Source organism: Vipera berus (assembly GCF_964194415.1).
Source record: "Vipera berus genome assembly, chromosome: 5".
Lineage (NCBI taxonomy): Eukaryota > Metazoa > Chordata > Lepidosauria > Squamata > Viperidae > Vipera > Vipera berus.
This window is the reverse complement of record NC_138207.1, coordinates 24,340,132-24,357,631: the sequence shown is the minus strand read 5'-3', so window position 1 is coordinate 24,357,631 and position 17,500 is coordinate 24,340,132. Positions and strand designations below refer to the sequence as shown.

The following is a 17,500-nucleotide window of genomic DNA, read 5'->3' as shown; positions in this document are numbered from 1 at the left end:
GCGCCCAAACCTCCCCAAAGGTCGGCAGGAGGAACGGAGACCTGCCGAGGTTTGGGGAGGCGCCCAAACCTCCCCAAAGGTCGGCAGGAGGAACGGAGACCTGCCGAGGTTTGGGGAGGTTTGGGGAGGCGCCCAAACCTCCCCAAAGGTCGGCAGGAGGAACGGAGACCTGCCGAGGTTTGGGGAGGCGCCCAAACCTCCCCAAAGGTCGGCAGGTCTGCGCGGAGGAACGGAGACCTGCAGAGGTTTGGGGAGGCGCCCAAACCTCCCCAAAGGTCGGCAGGAGGAACGGAGACCTGCCGAGGTTTGGGGAGGCGCCCAAACCTCCCCAAAGGTCGGCAGGAGGAACGGAGACCTGCCGAGGTTTGGGGAGGTTTGGGGAGGCGCCCAAACCTCCCCAAAGGTCGGCAGGAGGAACGGAGACCTGCCGAGGTTTGGGGAGGTTTGGGGAGGCGCCCAAACCTCCCCAAAGGTCGGCAGGAGGAACGGAGACCTGCCGACGTTTGGGGAGGCGCCCAAACCTCCCCAAAGGTCGGCAGGAGGAACGGAGACCTGCCGACGAGCCGCGGCCACACAGGGTATTCCTGTGTATTCAGGCTTGCAAAATGGCGGATCGAGCCTCTGCTGGCGGCAGAGGCTTGCAGAACGGCGGATCGGCTTATACTCGAGTCAATAACTTTTTCCAGTTTTTGGGGGTGAAATTGGGGGTCTCGGCTTATACTCGAGTCGGCTTATACTCAAGTATATACGGTATATGACCATCTATCTCCATATTGTAACTTGAGGTGGCTAACATAACTTAAAGTCATAATGCAAATTAAATACCTATTATGACAACTGAAACAAGAAGACAATCTGCCACAAAGAATCTGATGGGCAATGATCAATCCAACCCCAATCTTCAAAGCTTTCCAAAAAGCCAGCAGGACTCGGGCCAGTCTAATTTCAGGATGGGCGATGGGTGGTTTGATGGATTCCAAAAGACAGATACTGCAACAAAAAAGGCATGCAAAGGGTCGAGCTTGGCTTAAATATGGAGTTTACAAGGGAGGTCAGAGTAGAATTTCTGGGAGAATTTGATGAGTAAAAGAGTTGGTTTGCTTATTATAGATGCAATGAATCTGCTTGAATCTGTCACTCCACATTCTGCACTCTGGAATAATTAAGCCAGACCCTGACTTTCTCCATGTTATTCTTTGAGGCATTGGAAGAATGATGTACTGTCTGTAGTTAGGGTTTCCTGCCTGAGCAGGGGGTTGGACTAATGACCTCCAAGGTCCCTTCCAACTACTACTACTACTACTACTACTACTACTACTACTACTACTACTACTACTACTACTACTACTTATTATTATTATTATTATTATTATTATTATTATTATTATTATTAATTATTATCCCTTCTGAAAGTTAACATGTCCAGCTGTTTTAGTTTCTCATCACAAAACTTTCTAATCCCCTGATTATTTTTGCTTCTATTTCAATTTTACTGAAAGACAGTAGCTGGATCAACACAGAATAAAGCAGAACTATTATTTCTTGTGCTTTGGATCTGTTGATATTGATGCGGCCTAAAATAGTACTTACCCTTTTTACAGCCACACCACAATGCTGATTCATATTCAGTGTGCAGGCAGTTACTGTTCCTAGACCTTTTTCACAAGTCCTATGCCCAAGTTTTTATTCACACATTCTATACTATGCTTTCCACTTGTTTTTCTTTGCTTTTGATTTACAGAATCTCTTTAGGGCAATCACCACTTTGTTACATTCATTGTGAAGTAAATAGTGTGCTGATGAGCCATTTAAAGATTGTGGCATCTTGTTTTCCAAGCTAATTCAAGGAAATATGGAAAGGAGATCTCATCTGTTCATCTGTCAGGTACATACGCTTGTAGTTATGTCGTATTGTCTGCTGCTATTAATAGAATATACTGTGATAGAATAGAATAGAATAGAATAGAATAGAATAGAATAGAATAGAATAGAATAGAATAGAATAGAATAGAATAGAATAGAATAGAATAGAATAGAATAGAATAGAATAGAATAGAATAGAGCTGGAAGGGACCTTGGAGGTCTTCTAGTCCAGCCCTCTACTCAAGCAGGAGAACCTATACCATCTCAGACAGGTGAATGTCCAGTCTTCTCTTAAAAATCTCCAGTGATGGAGCACCCACGATTTCCATGGGTAAGCTATTCCGGTGGTTGATTGTCCTCACCGTCAGGAAGTTTCCCCTTAGTTCCAGGTTGCTTCTCTTTCCAACCATTGGTTCTCGTCCTTCCCTCTGGTGCTTTGGTGAACAACCTAGCCCCTGCTGCCCTGTGGCAGCCCCTCAGATACTGGAACACTGCTATCATGTCTTCCTATTTCTTCTTTTCGTTAGACTAGCCCAGACATGTCAAACACAAGGCCCGGGGGCCGGATCCGGCCCGCAAAGTGGTTTCATGTGGCCCGTGAAGCCATCCTGGAAACAGTGAGGGAACGGCCCCCACTGCCTTGGCCCTGGCCCAGAGACCCTCCTTCTGCCAGAGACCCTCAGATCTGTCCCACTCCTGCCCAGGCCCCCATAGGCACCCTTGATGCGAACAATGTAGAGCTGGCCACACCCACCCAGTAGGCCATACGCACTCTAGCCACGCCCACCCAGTAGGCCACACCCACCCTGGCCATACCCACCCGGCCCCCTGAGGGCAACTGCAGTGCTGATGTGGCCCTCAATGAAATTGAGTTTGACACTCCTGGACTAGCCAAACCCAAGTCCCGTAGCCATTCTTCATATGTTTTAGTCTCCAGCCCTTTGATCATCTTAGTTGCTCTTCTCTGAATTTTTTCCAAACTCTCTACATCTTTTTTGTGATATGGTGACCAAAATTAGCTGCAGTATTCCAGGTGTGGAATTTGGGTTTTATAAAATGGTAATAATACTTCACGTAATCTTGATGCTATGCCTGTTTATACAACCTGGACTTGTTTGTCTTTGTAACAGGGTTTGTCTTCGTAACATCTAATTACCAATGAATTTGGTAATTATTTCATCTCTTCAAATCATTATTAAAAATATGAGAGGGGATCTAGAACTAATCCTTGTAATCCTCCTCCTCCCCCATTTTTCTCTGTAATTTAATGACAGTGAATGAGTTGCTCTTTTGAACACAGGTTTGCTTCAGCTATAAATCCATTAATTGGAATGCTATTAAGGTCATTTTAGTTAGTTTGCTAATCCTACAATGGGCTATTTTGTCAAATGCTTTGCTGAAATCAAGCTATATTATACCTACTAAGGAAGTTAAGTAATAAAAAAATGAGATGGTTTGTTACATTAGGATATGTTCATGTCAACTCATGCCAATGTCTAATCATTATCTTACATTGTTTGCAAGATGTTTAGAGATTACACCTTATGAACTGCTCTATAACTTTTCCAAGTGTCAGTGTACTGTCTTCCCAATTATGTGTTAACCTGACAGTCAATAGTATCCCTTTTCCTCTTTCTGAATATTGAAACAGCATTTGCACAGTTCTTCATGATTTATCAAAGTTCCTTTGGGAGATAGGAAGCAATTCCCATGGTTATAGAGATTTAAAATATGTTTCTTTTAATCTCCAGATTAAATCTGGCTCTTTCATTTCTGATCTGCTGTTGGAATGTATGCCTTGTTGAAGAAGATTCAGAGACAAAATAGGAATTGATCAACTTCAGTTTTTCTTTGTTATCTGTTCCTATTGTACTATAATCACAGACCAGTTAATATACCTTTTTCTTTTATTTTGAATATATAAAGGCACCAAACTTGGCTTTAACTTTCTGATACAATCCTAGGTTACCAACCTTTTTGGTGAAAGGGCCTTCTTTTCATTCTTTTGTTGGATCAGGGCCAAAGTACAAAATGTTTACAAAATGATGGATACAGAGAATTTTGTTACAAAGTGTGATGAGATTTAATTGTTATTTGAAAGCTTTATCATTTGCAAATGTTATTGCTTCTTGAACCAAAAAGCATCCTAAAGTAATGTTAGACCATATATTAATATAAATAAGCATCTGTTTGTTACTAGAATGCTAATAATTTAAGGGGATTTTTTAAAAAATGTCTTTGCTATATATTCTCAATAAAATGTAAGCTTAAATTGTCGGGCTTTTTAAAAACCTCTAAAATCCATAGTGAATTGCTCTTTTCCAAAGAATGTTGAATGAATCATTTATCTCGAAGATCTGTTTCTATGCCTACTGATTAATTTTAACAGGGCATCTGGCTAACTTTGATACCTGTTAAATTGCTATTCCTTTTCTCCAGAATGTGTTTTTTTCAGCTTCCCAATTTAACCTAAACCTTGTAATCCATGGGGTCTTTCTTCTAAATATTAGCCTGGTTCTAGAAGCTCTAGATAGTTTCTGAGCCAAGAAGTAGTCACCAGACACTACTAGTTGCTGACAAGTAATAGTGGAAGGTCAAAACCAAGCTGACTATAAGAAGAAAGATGGCAAAAGAATATTTTGTTGAGAAGTGAAATTGTGACAGGTTTCTTTTGAACTGGAGGTGTATTTCGCTATGCATGGGTGGCAATTGACACAGAAAAACAAGACAGTGGAGTTTTTTATGCTTTTACTATTTATAGTGAAACTACTTACAACACGCATTTACAACAGGTATATACAACACAGTCCTAGTGTTCATCTGGTATCACATTTCCAACCAGAGACTTATCCTCCCCCCCTCATTAGCTCTCCTACTTTCTGTCCTTTTATTTCCATCTCATTCCTCTGTTTCTGGGCTTTTCAAGAACGAGTGCAAAGAAAGGAACGGGCTGGACTTACTGTAATGTGTTCAGTATGGCATGAACTTTCTCCTGGATCTGCTCAGCTGAATGCCTACTGTGTCTCTGTTTGGGGAAGAATTTCTGGTCCTCTTCTATTGGAAGAACATCTCTCAGGGTCTCCTGTCCAGTCCTTTCCCCAGGATCAGGGCTTTGCCAGTGACTGACCAACTCCTCCTTCCCATCTTGGGACTGACATGAAGATGTCCTCTCTCTCGGGGTCTTCCCTTCCCTTCTTCCAGAGAAGTCACCTATAGACCTTTACTCTCCTTTTCTAACCAGGAAATGGCAACTGCTTGGCACGCTCGTATAACTTTACTTTTCCAATTTTTCCCTCCAGCCGCTGATTTATCTATTTGTTGGCATTTATTTATTTTATTTTTTATTTTTTTTATTTTAATCCCATTTATATCCCGCCCTTCTCCGAAGACTCAGGGCGGCTTACAATTTAAGCACAAACCAATGTGCTTAGCAATAGCCTTCATTCTATGTATATGCCTGCTTATTAGGGCTTTCGCCCCCACCCCAAGCAGCATTATTACAAAGTCATTTATTTATTTCCTACATTTATTGTCCGAAAAATACTTTCAAAATGGCAACTGGACTTTTTTTTAAAAAAAAAAATTCTTGAAGACATTTCACTTCTCATCCAAGACACTCCTTTGGTTCTCAGAACCGAAGAACTGAAGAAGCTTCTTGGATAAGAAGTGAAACTCTTCAAGTCAACCATGACCCGGATGACTAAGAACCCCATAGGCCTTCCTGCTTTTATTATTTTTATAAATAACTCAAGGGGTCAAAACCATACTTAAGACTCCTCCCTCTATTTTCTCCCCTTTTCTCTCCTCCCTCTTTCTTTCCAGTTTTGGTCAAACTAGTAGCATATCTCTCAGCAACTGAGGAGGTGGGTGTCTCTCCAAGGCTCTAGTCCCCAATGCCTATATACCAGGCTAGATCAATGGGATTTCTATCTCTGTAACTCCTCACAACAGCCAGGTCAGCTCATCATCCCTAGTGACAGCACAGTTGCCCTTCAAGGGCCAAAATTGAACTGCTTCTCTTTTTTCCCCATTCCATTTACTGACTCACCCCAGCCAAACAGCAGTCAGACCAGGCCACTAAAAACCATACACCACAGGTTGCTTGGCCAACATATATGGTAGTATACTTTATGCAAGGCCGTTATTATTAGTAAAATATTTGATATTGTTGTTACAAATAGTTTTCCATGCTAATCAAAAATATGAAAAAGAACCATTAATGTGTACATTTTTTGCAGAGCTGAAACAGAAAGAGGGCTTTCAAGGAAACACATTATTGAAGGTATTTGCTTATTTATTTATAAAAGTATTTATAGGCTGCCCGCTTCAAGGCCTCGGGTTATTTTGCAGGCAGCTAAACAAAATAAGATCTCACCATTCCTATTCCATATATAATAAATGCTTTATATTTTATACTCAGTGCAGTGCTGTAACCATCAGTAACATTATTTTTGTATAGTAATTCAAATGAATGACCAGGGCTGAGAAATAAATTTAAATGAAAGCTTAAAACAATTTTGAAGATGCACATTTCCCCTGGAATTCAAAATGTTTTGAGTTGCCTCTGTCTCCACACTTTCCAAAACTGCACTATAGCACATTTTTCCCCCACACAAACTAGTAAACCATTCCATAGATCCAATGTAGTGTAGTGATTATATTGTTGGACTCAGGTTTAAGTTCACCATTAGCTATGGAAACTCATCAGATAATTTTGAACCAATGTTTTAACTCAGCCACACCTACTATAAAGAAAGAATATTTCCATGTAAGTCTCCTCAAGCTTCTGGATAAAAGGTAGGATATAGATTGAGCAAGTAAATTAGCCAAATAAACCTTTAACACCCACGTGAGATAATCAGGAACTGATGGTAAGACACAGAGGAGTGTCTTGGATACCCCTTTTAATACATGGAAAGTTTCACCTTAACATTTCTCACTTATGTTAAGATGAAACTTTCCATGTATTAAGAGGAGTATCCAAGACACCATCATCATAAGGGGAGAAAGATGGTGACAATCAGGTCTAGATGATTAGGCTGCAGTTCCCATCTTCCCCAGTTCTAGCCAGTTTGGAGAAGGTAGTTTAGGAAGATCTCATATGTTCTTTTGTTGCACCATATTGAAGTCATGTGTTTTATTATTAAATCATTGTAATTCAATATGTAATTCTAATTCTTCTATTTTGTGTATTCGGTTTTTGGAAAGTCTTAAATAATTTTTTACTGTGTGGAAATATGCATTAGGGACTGGAGATAAGCAAATAAATAAATAAATTGCAAAACAAGACACATACCAATGTGAACTTAATTAGATGTTCCTTCCTGCAACTGCTGAGTGCCAGCACCTGGATAGCTCCAAAAATTATTGCATTATCTTCCAAAGTACAAAGATCCATGAATTCAATTTCCAGTTGAGGGTTTGAACCCTATAGAATAAAATCTGGCAACTTACTGAAGAGTTCCAATAAAAAAAGAAAACAGTGCTTCATATTGGTTAGTGTAACTTAAAACAGTATGTATTTCTAAACCTTGCCTCTTGAGGGATGTACTTTTAGGGGTTGACTGGGCAATGCCTGTGTTCTCCAATCCAGTTTCCATCATAATAAGCAGACAAAATAAAGCCATGCAAAAAGAGAGACATTCTTCTCTTGTTTTGGTTCTTTTTAATAGGCAATATAATTTTACCTCTTCCCCACCCTACCTTCGAGGAAGACTTAAATGGATGATGCTTCTAAGCTATTAAAGTCCATGTCATGTGCTTGGATCTAATGATCCCGTTTCATTTCTAGGGTTAAAAGCCTCTCTCCAGAGACTGCAGCTTGAATACGTGGATGTGGTCTTTGCAAATCGACCAGATGGGAATACTCCAATGGAAGGTTAGCAATAAACTTAATAAAAGCATTTTGTTTAATTGATCTTGGCTCATAGGTCTATTGTGCTTATGATAGGATAGAAAAATGGTTATCCTCAAGTATGCAGGGAATACAAATTATATAAGAAAATCTTAGGTCCTGATTCTTTGGAGTCTTCAATATTTTTATTAGAAGATATATACTTAGAGTAATGGATGTGTATTTATGTAGCCCACAATACTTAAATGTATTTAACTGTAAGTATTGCTAGAGCAGTTTTCAACATCTTTTGTTTGCACTATATAAATCCTCCCTTTTCTTGAGTTACTTGTATTTTAATTGACTTAGGATTTCAACTTGATACTGTAATTTCTGTGCAGCTCTGGTCAGTCATGGCAAAACCGTCCATCATTAAACCGTACAGATTTACATAGTTGGCATTTTCCATTTTACTTACAGTATTTATTTAAGAAATATATGACCACCCATTTTAACCAATATGCTTTGGGTAATGAGCAAGAACATAAAAATACAACGAACAAGAACTAATTAAAAACCTATTAAGGCAGATCACCTGGAACATATTTTATGCCATACATTTCGAGTGCATAAAATTAGTTTTAGGAATCACTGCCAAAAATGCATAATGATTTCACACTAAGGAAATTTACACAAAAGCAGAAAGAAATGAATTTTACATGTGAAAAATTAAGAATGGTCTAGATCAGGGGTGTCAAAATGCAGGCCTGAGGGCTGGATGAGTCACCAGGAAACCACGCCCACCCCATTGCTGGCAATGGCGAAAAAGCTCCAATATGTTGTGCAACATCACGTGACATCACGAGTTTGACATATCTGGTCTAGATCAATATTTTTCAAACTTGTCCACTTTGAGATGTATGCACTTCAACTTCCATAATTCCCCATCCATCACACAGAGGTTGAAGTTTGTATATCTTAAAGAGGCTAAGTTTGACAAACACTATTGTAAATGGACAGATACTGGTGTTTCCATTTATACATGAAATCACCATACAAAACCCGAAAGAACTGTTTGAGTTTCTTTAAATTTGAGGCCAGTGTACCATCAATGAAGCATAAATTGGGTTATTAGTTGGTGCTGGAGGCAAAGGCAAGCCTAAATAGGGGAGGTTTACTCAACCCTCTTTATAGAGTTAATTTGACTGTGATTCATTGATCAGGTTATCAAGTTAATGTGCCTGGCTTTAAAGTGAAATAACAAATGGATGCAGTTAAAACTAAGAGTCAAAGAAAGCATATCAGAAGTGGCTTCATTCTTCTAACTGGCCTCTAAAAGCCTTGAGTTCCTAGTGCTAATTAATTGTTAGTTCCTCCTTGTCCTAGTTAGCATTCTTGCAGTTAGCACTTTCACATTTCATTACTGCTTGCAATGTTCTTCACACTTGAGTGTTCCTAGCACCTAATTGATTGATTATAGGCAAGCCAATGCTTAATTTTCCCAAAGAATTTGTATGTGTAAAGGACTTTTTAGCTTAAGTCCAAGAATTGTTTCTCTGGATATTAGAGAGGTTGTCATAGCACTGATTCATTCCTCCCTCACTAACTGCATAGCAGTTAGTAAATATAAAATATATGATATATTATACAGTTTCTCCACTTCCATTTCTAGATATCAAATTAAAGACCTGCAATTAAGAAGACTAAATTCTGTGGGAGGTTCTATACAATGCAGTTATCCTCATAATAGCTACTTCTAAATTTTGTGCCAAAATAGGTATTATTCAGAACAGACTTTGAAATAATAATAATAATAATAATAATAATAATAATATTATTATTATTATTATTATTATTATTATTATTATTATTATTATTATTATTATTATTATTATTATTATTATTATTATTATTATTATTATTTGTATACCGCCCTTCTCCCGAAGGACTCAGGGCGGTGAACAGGGCAAACATATAAAAGTACAAAAATACAAAAATTAAGAAAGAATTAAACGAGATGCCCAAGTTACAACAATAGGTTAAAATAGACAAAGCCTACCCCCCTACCCTCCCCACACACATATTTATACTCTCTGGGGTGATTTAATCACACAGCTGCCCTTGCTTGCTGAAGTCCTTGAACATTGGAAGAAAGATTTTAAAGAGATTACCCATTGCTGCTCCGTGTCATGACTATATATGATAAAAATCATGAACATGGATTGACAGTGGGCAACCTTTAAAAAAATCTGTTGTTCATCAATAATGACAAGTGTATTTGCTGGCTGCTATTGGAAGAGAGATGATGGCTTGGGTTTACCCAGCATCATTTTTCTTGGTCTTTGTACCATAATGAAAAATTACAAAGGTTCCCAGGATAATAGGCAATGCTGTATTTTTGGTTGTCTTACCTTGGTGCATGTAGAACTCAGGTGCTGATTGATTATATTTATTTTCTGTAAATATTCTTTTGACTAAAATATACTTCATGATAAACAATGTAGTCATCAGACCTTAGCAAAAGCAAATGCTAATTGCACTGCTTTTTGTTTTCATCTTTTGCAAAGCCTTAGTTATCCCTACAATAGTGCTTAGCCAAGCTGCTGTGATTTCATGTATGGCTTCTAAAAACAATGGGAATTATTTATTTCTCTGGACTGCTTTGTGTATCATCATTTGTTTCTTAGAGATTAATCTTTTTTTAAAATGCTGCTTTGACTACAGTGTTCTATTAATGGCATTATTTTTTTTCTGCACCGAATACCCAAATTAGACATATTAGTTTCTTACATGTAAATTTATCTGTGGTGCATTATTATTTTTTAATATAAAAATGTAAAGTACAACTCATCCCTTTTGTACAAATTAAAACTGACACCAGTAGCATTTCTTAAATGTTTGGTTTGATATGATGTTTCCTGATGTTGCCCTGTGGTGATAAAATTGAGAGCCTTTACTGTAGATGGGAAGAGGACTGCAAATTTGTTAGCAGATAATGAGCTTAACAAGTTTTGTGACTTGGAGCAAAATATAACCTTTTTACTCAACCAGTTACAATGAAGGGGGGAAAAATACAATAGGACTGCAATCCTGCACATAGTTCATGCTGTTTGAAATCCCATACCAAAGATAAGAGTAATTAAATTCAGTGGCATTTGAACTACCCTGTTCTTGCACAGAAATATATTCATGACAATCATAACTGCATGTGCACAGTTCATTCTAATGGTGTTTATATGAACACCACTTCACAGAGAACAGTTTTCAGAATTATTCCTCCTCTTAGTTGCTTGCAGCTGAGTAAGAATTATGGGGATGGCCTAGGGATCATCAGACTCAAGTCTTGCTCACCAGTAACAATAAAAATAATTGCTGGAATGGCTGGCCTCCCTGCTCTTGTGTGTTTGGCTAGATTTCAGGCCCCTCTGCCTGCAGCAATGCTAATCTCTTACAGTTGTTAAACTGTATCTTCTCCCTGCTTATTCTTAGTACCCCTAGATTACTTTTGTGTTTTTATGAAGATTTGTGTTTGGGGATTATCTGCACTGTGTACCTTTACACAGACAACTTCAAGTATTACTTAATTGGGAAGCAGTGGAAAAAGTAGAACAGGCCAGATTGAAAAATACAAGACAATTTACATGTGAGACTCAGTCCAGGCAGTGATTAACAGGCATACAGAATTTTATCCATATCTATAGATGTATCAAAAGACATAAGTAAGGATCCAACATTAGCCCCTCAATTCAGCACCCAACATCCTCCCATCTCACAGCAATCCACAATCTACCAGCAGTTAGATATACTATCTTCATATCAGCCTGATAACCAAAACACATCTGGATTTCAGCAGTCACAATAAAAGTAAATATATAAATCCATCAAAAATAACCACCCTGCACCCAAATATATGCAAGATAGGTAAGACAGCAGGTAGGAGGGAAAATTGCTAGGAGGGAGAATTGCACATTTCATCCCAACTCCAGCACTGATGGTATTATCAAGTGGGGAAATAAAATGTCTGCCACCCAGATATAAGCTCGGGGAACTTCAATAATGAAATGTGGTTGGGTGTTTTCCTTTCTATTGCATCAAGAACTCAAGGAAGTCTAATTTGAAGTATTACATTTTGTTATTCTTCTTACGCTTTTAGAGTAGAAGGGCAAAGTTGAATTTCCTAAAAAATGTTTTGTTTTGTTAGAACGGTGTTCCCTTTATAGGCTACTGCTAAGCTTGTAAGCCACCCTGAGTCTTCGGAGAAGGGCGGGATATAAATGGAATTAAAATAAATAAATAAATAAATATACACACAAGTTAGAATATCAAAAGAACATAAAAATGCTATTTTACACATTAACCAAAAAATGACATAGGACTTAGATTGGGTTAAAATAATTACATGATAATTTATATGCAGAAATGGAAAAAAAGTTTGCAATTTAATTTGCAATGTAGCATATCTCACCATAGTGAGGACAATGAAAATGGCTGGCCTGGGGGCTTTCTTAATCTACTATCCAAGGGATACATTTTGATGAGCAACTTAGTTTTACACTGGGCAGCCTTTGCAATGAAAAAAATGCCCTCTGTCCTTAACATTGCCTTAACGTATGCATCGTCATAATGAAGTCAGGGGATAGTGATTTTCTGTTTCTATCCGGCTTTTGAAGAAAAGAATTGTCTGCAATTGAGATCTTGGCATTTAAAGCATGATTTAAATAGCTCTGATTAAATCCATAGCATGAAAGTATTTACTGACCAAACTTTTGTAAAAGTTTTTTTCTCTGAAAGGCATCAATCCTATAATTAGTGTAGAACAGGTAACTTGTTGCAGTTTCAATGGGGATTAATTGTTGAAAGTTCAAGAAAGGACCATTTCAAAGCTAGCAAGGATCTAAAACATGTGCTGCTAAACTCTTTTATTAAACGATAAGCCAATATTTTGTAGTCTGACAAATTTCAGAGAAGTAGATTAAAATTTGAGATTGTAAGATTACAAATTAAAAAACAAAATCATTTAAACAGAAAAGCAATTTAAATTCTGCAAACATGAAACAATTTTGTATATGAATCATGCACATTTGCATGATTTTATATGCAGATTTATCCATAACTGCAAATATGCAAGTGATGCATAGAGACTTAGGTAAATTTTGAAACAGTAAAACAAGATTGAACATTGTGATAGCATGGAGGTGTAATCACACACACAAAAAACCACAACAACCTCCTCCCCCCCCAAGATCACAGACTAGAGAAATGTTGAAAAAACATTCTGAAGAACCACATCTACATGGAGGGAAGTGTGTAGTGGGGTGCCCCAGGGCTCTGTTTTGGCACCCAGTGCTCTTCAACATCTTCATCAACAATTTGAACGAGGAGATAGATGGGGAACTCATCAAATTTGCAGATGACACCAAGCTGGTAGGAATAGCCAACACACCAGAAGACAGGCTTAAGATACAGGAGGATCTGCACAGACTTGAACACTGGGTGCTATCTAACAAAATGAAATTCAATGGTTAAAAAAGTAAGGTTCTACATTTAGGCAAGAAAAACCAAATGTACAGGTATAGTATAGGGTACCTTGCTCAATAATAGTAACTGTGAGAGGAATCTCGGAGTCCTAGTGGACAATCACTTCAATATGAGCCAGCAGTGTGCTGCAGCTGCCAAAAAAACCAACATAGTGCTAGGCTGCATTAACAGAGGGATAGAATCAAGATCACGTGAAGTATTAATACCACTTTACAATGCCTTGGTAAGGCCACACTTGGAATACTGCATCCAGTTTTGGTCACCACGATGTAAAAAAGATGTTGAGACTCTAGAAAGAGTACAGAGAAGAGCAGCAAAGATGATTAGGGGACTGGAGGCTAAAACATATAAGGAACAATTGCTGGAATTGGATATGTCTAGTTTAATGAAGAGAAGGACGAGTGGGGACATGATAGCAGTGTCCCAGTATCTCAGGGGCTGCCACAAAGAAGAGGGAGTCAAGCTATTCTCCAAAGCACCTGAAAGCAGGACAAGAAGCAATGGATGGAAACTAGTCAAGGAGAGAAGCAACCTAGAACTAAGGAGAAACTTCCTGACAGTTAGAACAATTAACCAGTGGAACAACCTGCCTCCAGAAGCGGTGAATGCTCCAACACTGGAAGTTTTTAAGAAGAGACTGGACAGCCATTTGTCCAAAATGGTCTAGGGTTTGCTGCCTGAGCAGGGGGTTGGACTAGATGACCTCCAAGATCCCTTCCAACTTTATTATTATTATGGCAATGGAAAAACCACTACCATATTATTATTAAAATCTTCCTCCATCTTTTGTAAGAGTAGAAACAGCAAAAAACAAGGGGGAATGGGGAAATCAGGATGAAGCTTTGTGAAGGAAAAGCTTCACTGAGAGGAAGGGGAGGGGGAAAGGAAAGAACAAAGTTCTGGAAACATCCCAGAAAATTCCTACTTTTAAACAGTCCAAAAAAGGTTGATTCACCTGCAAGCAAAACTGCCAGCAATGGCTAGTGTTCAAAACCATCCATATTCTTCGGCAGCCTTTGCACTTCTGCACATCAGTATCTCCTTTTCAACAAATGTAAGTGGGTTTCCTCAATTCACAGATAATTATTTGGGAAAATCTAATCTTCCTATCAGGTAAATAAAATTGGTGACTCTTTAGGGTGCTTCATACTGCTAATAGGTATCTTAAAAGCAAATGAAGCATGAGTAATTAATTGAAAAAGATTTCTTTAATCCAATGCTGGCTATGAAAATGTTCTGAAGGTCCAAGAAATGTAATTTGGACATAAAGGTATAGGCAACAGCCTTCAGGAAAAGTATTTTTAAGTTCTTAGAAGTCATTAAGATAGGATCCCTACCATCTCCATGCATACATGCACTGCATCTGTTTACAGCCTGCTGTAACTGTTTGACCAATTGCACAGCCTTGTTTTATGCTAATGCTCAAGCCCACCATGCTGTTAATTCTCAGAAGGGAAGATAAATAAACATCATAAAGCAGATGATGGAATGGAAATGTTTGTCAGCATAGCTTACCCATTTTTGCAGCTCTTGCCTTTGGTTATAGTGACAAGTATTTATGTGTCTAAGCACTGAAGGCTGAGTACTTCCATTTGAGTCACTGAACACACATTGAAATATTATCTGTCTCTGACAGCCTTTGGAGTTATCCATTAAATGAAAATAATTCAAAGAGAGACTCTGTGCAATGCCATACTTATTTACTCCAAAGTAAGCACTACTTTAATTAGACTTTTTTTTGCTGGGGGGGTGGCTGTTCTTTGAGTTAGTCTTAATTCCTGGACTAGTCCCTGCAATTTTCTTGACAACTCTTTTTTAATGTATTTTATTAATTTTTTACAATAACATTCTTTAAAAAAGGTAAAGGTTCCCCCGCACATGCGTGCTAGTCGTTTCCAGCTCTAGGGGCTGGTGCTCATCTCCATTTCGAAGCCGAAGAGCCAGCGCTTGTCCGAGGACGTCCCCGTGGTCATGTGGCCCGAATGACTAGACGCCAAAGGCGCACAGAACACTGTTACCTTCCCACCATAGTGGTCCCTATTTACTGCTTAGTAAACAGCATGTTGTCTGGGTACAGTGTTTAAAAAAATCAATAATGATTAATTCTATAATTCCATAATCAATATGTTAATTAGTGATATATTTCTTTGATCTTCTCTTCATCCAATGGTATTCTTCTTTTATCAACATTTAGCAAATATTCTTAAAATTCAATACATATAAAGCTAAATATAATTCTTTTTCTTGTATTTATATAAATAACAGTAACATCAGCACATAGCATTTTTTTTCTTTTTTTAATCAGTTTATATTTCAGTTGTATTTATAGTAATCTTATTAAATTACTATATGTCCTGTTTTCAAATTCTTATTTAAACTTAATTTCCCTTCTGTATTCAAACCATTGTTATCAGTCATAGTTTTCTCAAAGTTAGTCACCTTTAAATATCCAACCTTTTCATTCATATACACCATCCCAATATTTTCACATTTCATATATTATAATTTATGTCATGACAGTCATTAGTGAAAGCACCCATGTGACTGACCCGATTCTGCAATCTTTTTTGAGGCAATGTAAAGTAAAAGCAGTAGCCATAAAACAAACATGGCTGTCATAAAATGGGTCAACTCATTCCTATGGATGGTTTTTGGGAGAAACCAGCCCCAAAGGGCAGAAACTGGCAAAGATGTCATAAATTGCAGCCATGTGACTGCAGAATACTGTGGCCGGCTATAAAAGTGAGCTGGTTACCAAGCACCTGTCATGTGACCATGGAGACGGGGTGACACTATCGGAACTTTGGCACTAGGTCATAAGTAACTTTGGGAGCAGTCCATCAATAACTTTGAATGGTCACCAAACAACTGTAGGCTGATGATGGTAATTTGGAACAATTCCTTCTACCAGCTTTTCTTTACAGATCACTGAATAAACTCTTCCCCCTGTTAAACTGAAATATGCAGTAAATGGTTGCAATCGTAAAGGGTGCGTTTAATTTGCCATTTGTGGTCGGCATCTCAGCTTTTCTTCAGCTGATTGTTCATTCCTCAATAATGTTATTGTCTATTCCACAAGAAAACCATAAAATTCTTTAGACAAAGTATAAAAGAACTTTCTGGGGGGGGGGAAATAGCAGATCCCACAGAGAGGCCTTTTATGGAGCATTACACTTTCATCCTAACCCCACTAGGAATTCTTCCAGTGTCTTTCTATTACCTGGCAAGTTGACTTGGAAAATGTGTTGATCTCAATTGCACAACCCTCTCAAGTTACAGATGAGGCTATTCCTTTTCTATTAAGAAAATTGGTGCAGGATAAAAGGCATCTTATTCTCAACTGTGCTCATTATTTCAATTGTCTCCCAAACCTAGAAGTCTTTTAGTGGGCATGTGGCTATAAATCTCAAATCAAACAAGATGAAATAAATTATTATTATTTTTTTAAAAAAAGAAATACAAAACTAGTTAAAACCCTTTCATCTTTTATAGCATAAAAAATATAGTTTGTCTAGGATGCATTCAAAAGAACTGAGTAATTGCAAGCTATAAATAACAAGTATTCCAGAAGAAAGAAAGAAGCAAAATAAATATCCTGTTAATAATTATCTAGTCCTATTTGTTTTCCTTATGGTAGGAAGAGAGTAGCAGTAGCATGGTGGACTAGTGGGGAAGACACCTGCCTCCCACATGGAAGGTTGAGAGTTTAATCCTAGATAGCAGGAGGTGTTTCTCTCCTAGGGTGCAAAGAAAAAATATCTGCCACGAACTCCACATGGCATCAGGAAGAGCATCCGGCCACTAAATGCTCAGCTTCATCCACTTGCCCCAACTCTACCCCAAATTAAGTGATTACAGGATCGTAAAAAGGGAGTTATTGTAGGCAGAGATTAATTTTATTTAAGGATGTCAAGAAACCAGGTGTCTGATAGAACCTTTTCTGACCAACAAATTTTAAAGGCATGTGCATTGTGAACCACATGATTTGATGTCCTCATATTTCACTAATGTAGGCTAACAAGATCTATCAGTCTACTCCAGGGGTCTTCAAACTCGGCCCTTTTATGACTCATGGACGTCAACTCCCAGAATTTCTCAGCCAGGCATGCTGGCTGAGGAATTCTGGGAGTTGAAGTCCATGAGTCATAAAAGGGCCGAGTTTGAAGACCCCTGGTCTACTCTGTTGTGAAGCCTCTGTCTAATTTCAACAACAATAAATTCCATGGAACACTTTATACCCCTTTTATTTTGTGTTGTTTTGTATCT

General features: G+C 38.2%; 1 protein-coding gene across 2 annotated transcripts in view; it reads left to right on the top strand.

Moving 5' to 3' along the window:
• Positions 1 to 17,500, top strand: part of KCNAB1 (potassium voltage-gated channel subfamily A regulatory beta subunit 1) — a gene marked incomplete at its 3' end in the record, with an annotated part of 153,852 nt that overhangs the window by 113,361 nt on the left and 22,991 nt on the right. The window contains exons 7-8 of one of the 2 annotated variants that reach the window (XM_081328749.1): positions 6,102 to 6,145; positions 7,655 to 7,741. In XM_081328749.1, coding sequence (XP_081184875.1) covers positions 6,102 to 6,145; positions 7,655 to 7,741 — 131 coding nt within the window. The remainder of the gene's footprint in view (positions 1 to 6,101; positions 6,146 to 7,654; positions 7,742 to 17,500) is intronic. The other variant, XM_081328750.1, reaches the window with a different exon arrangement.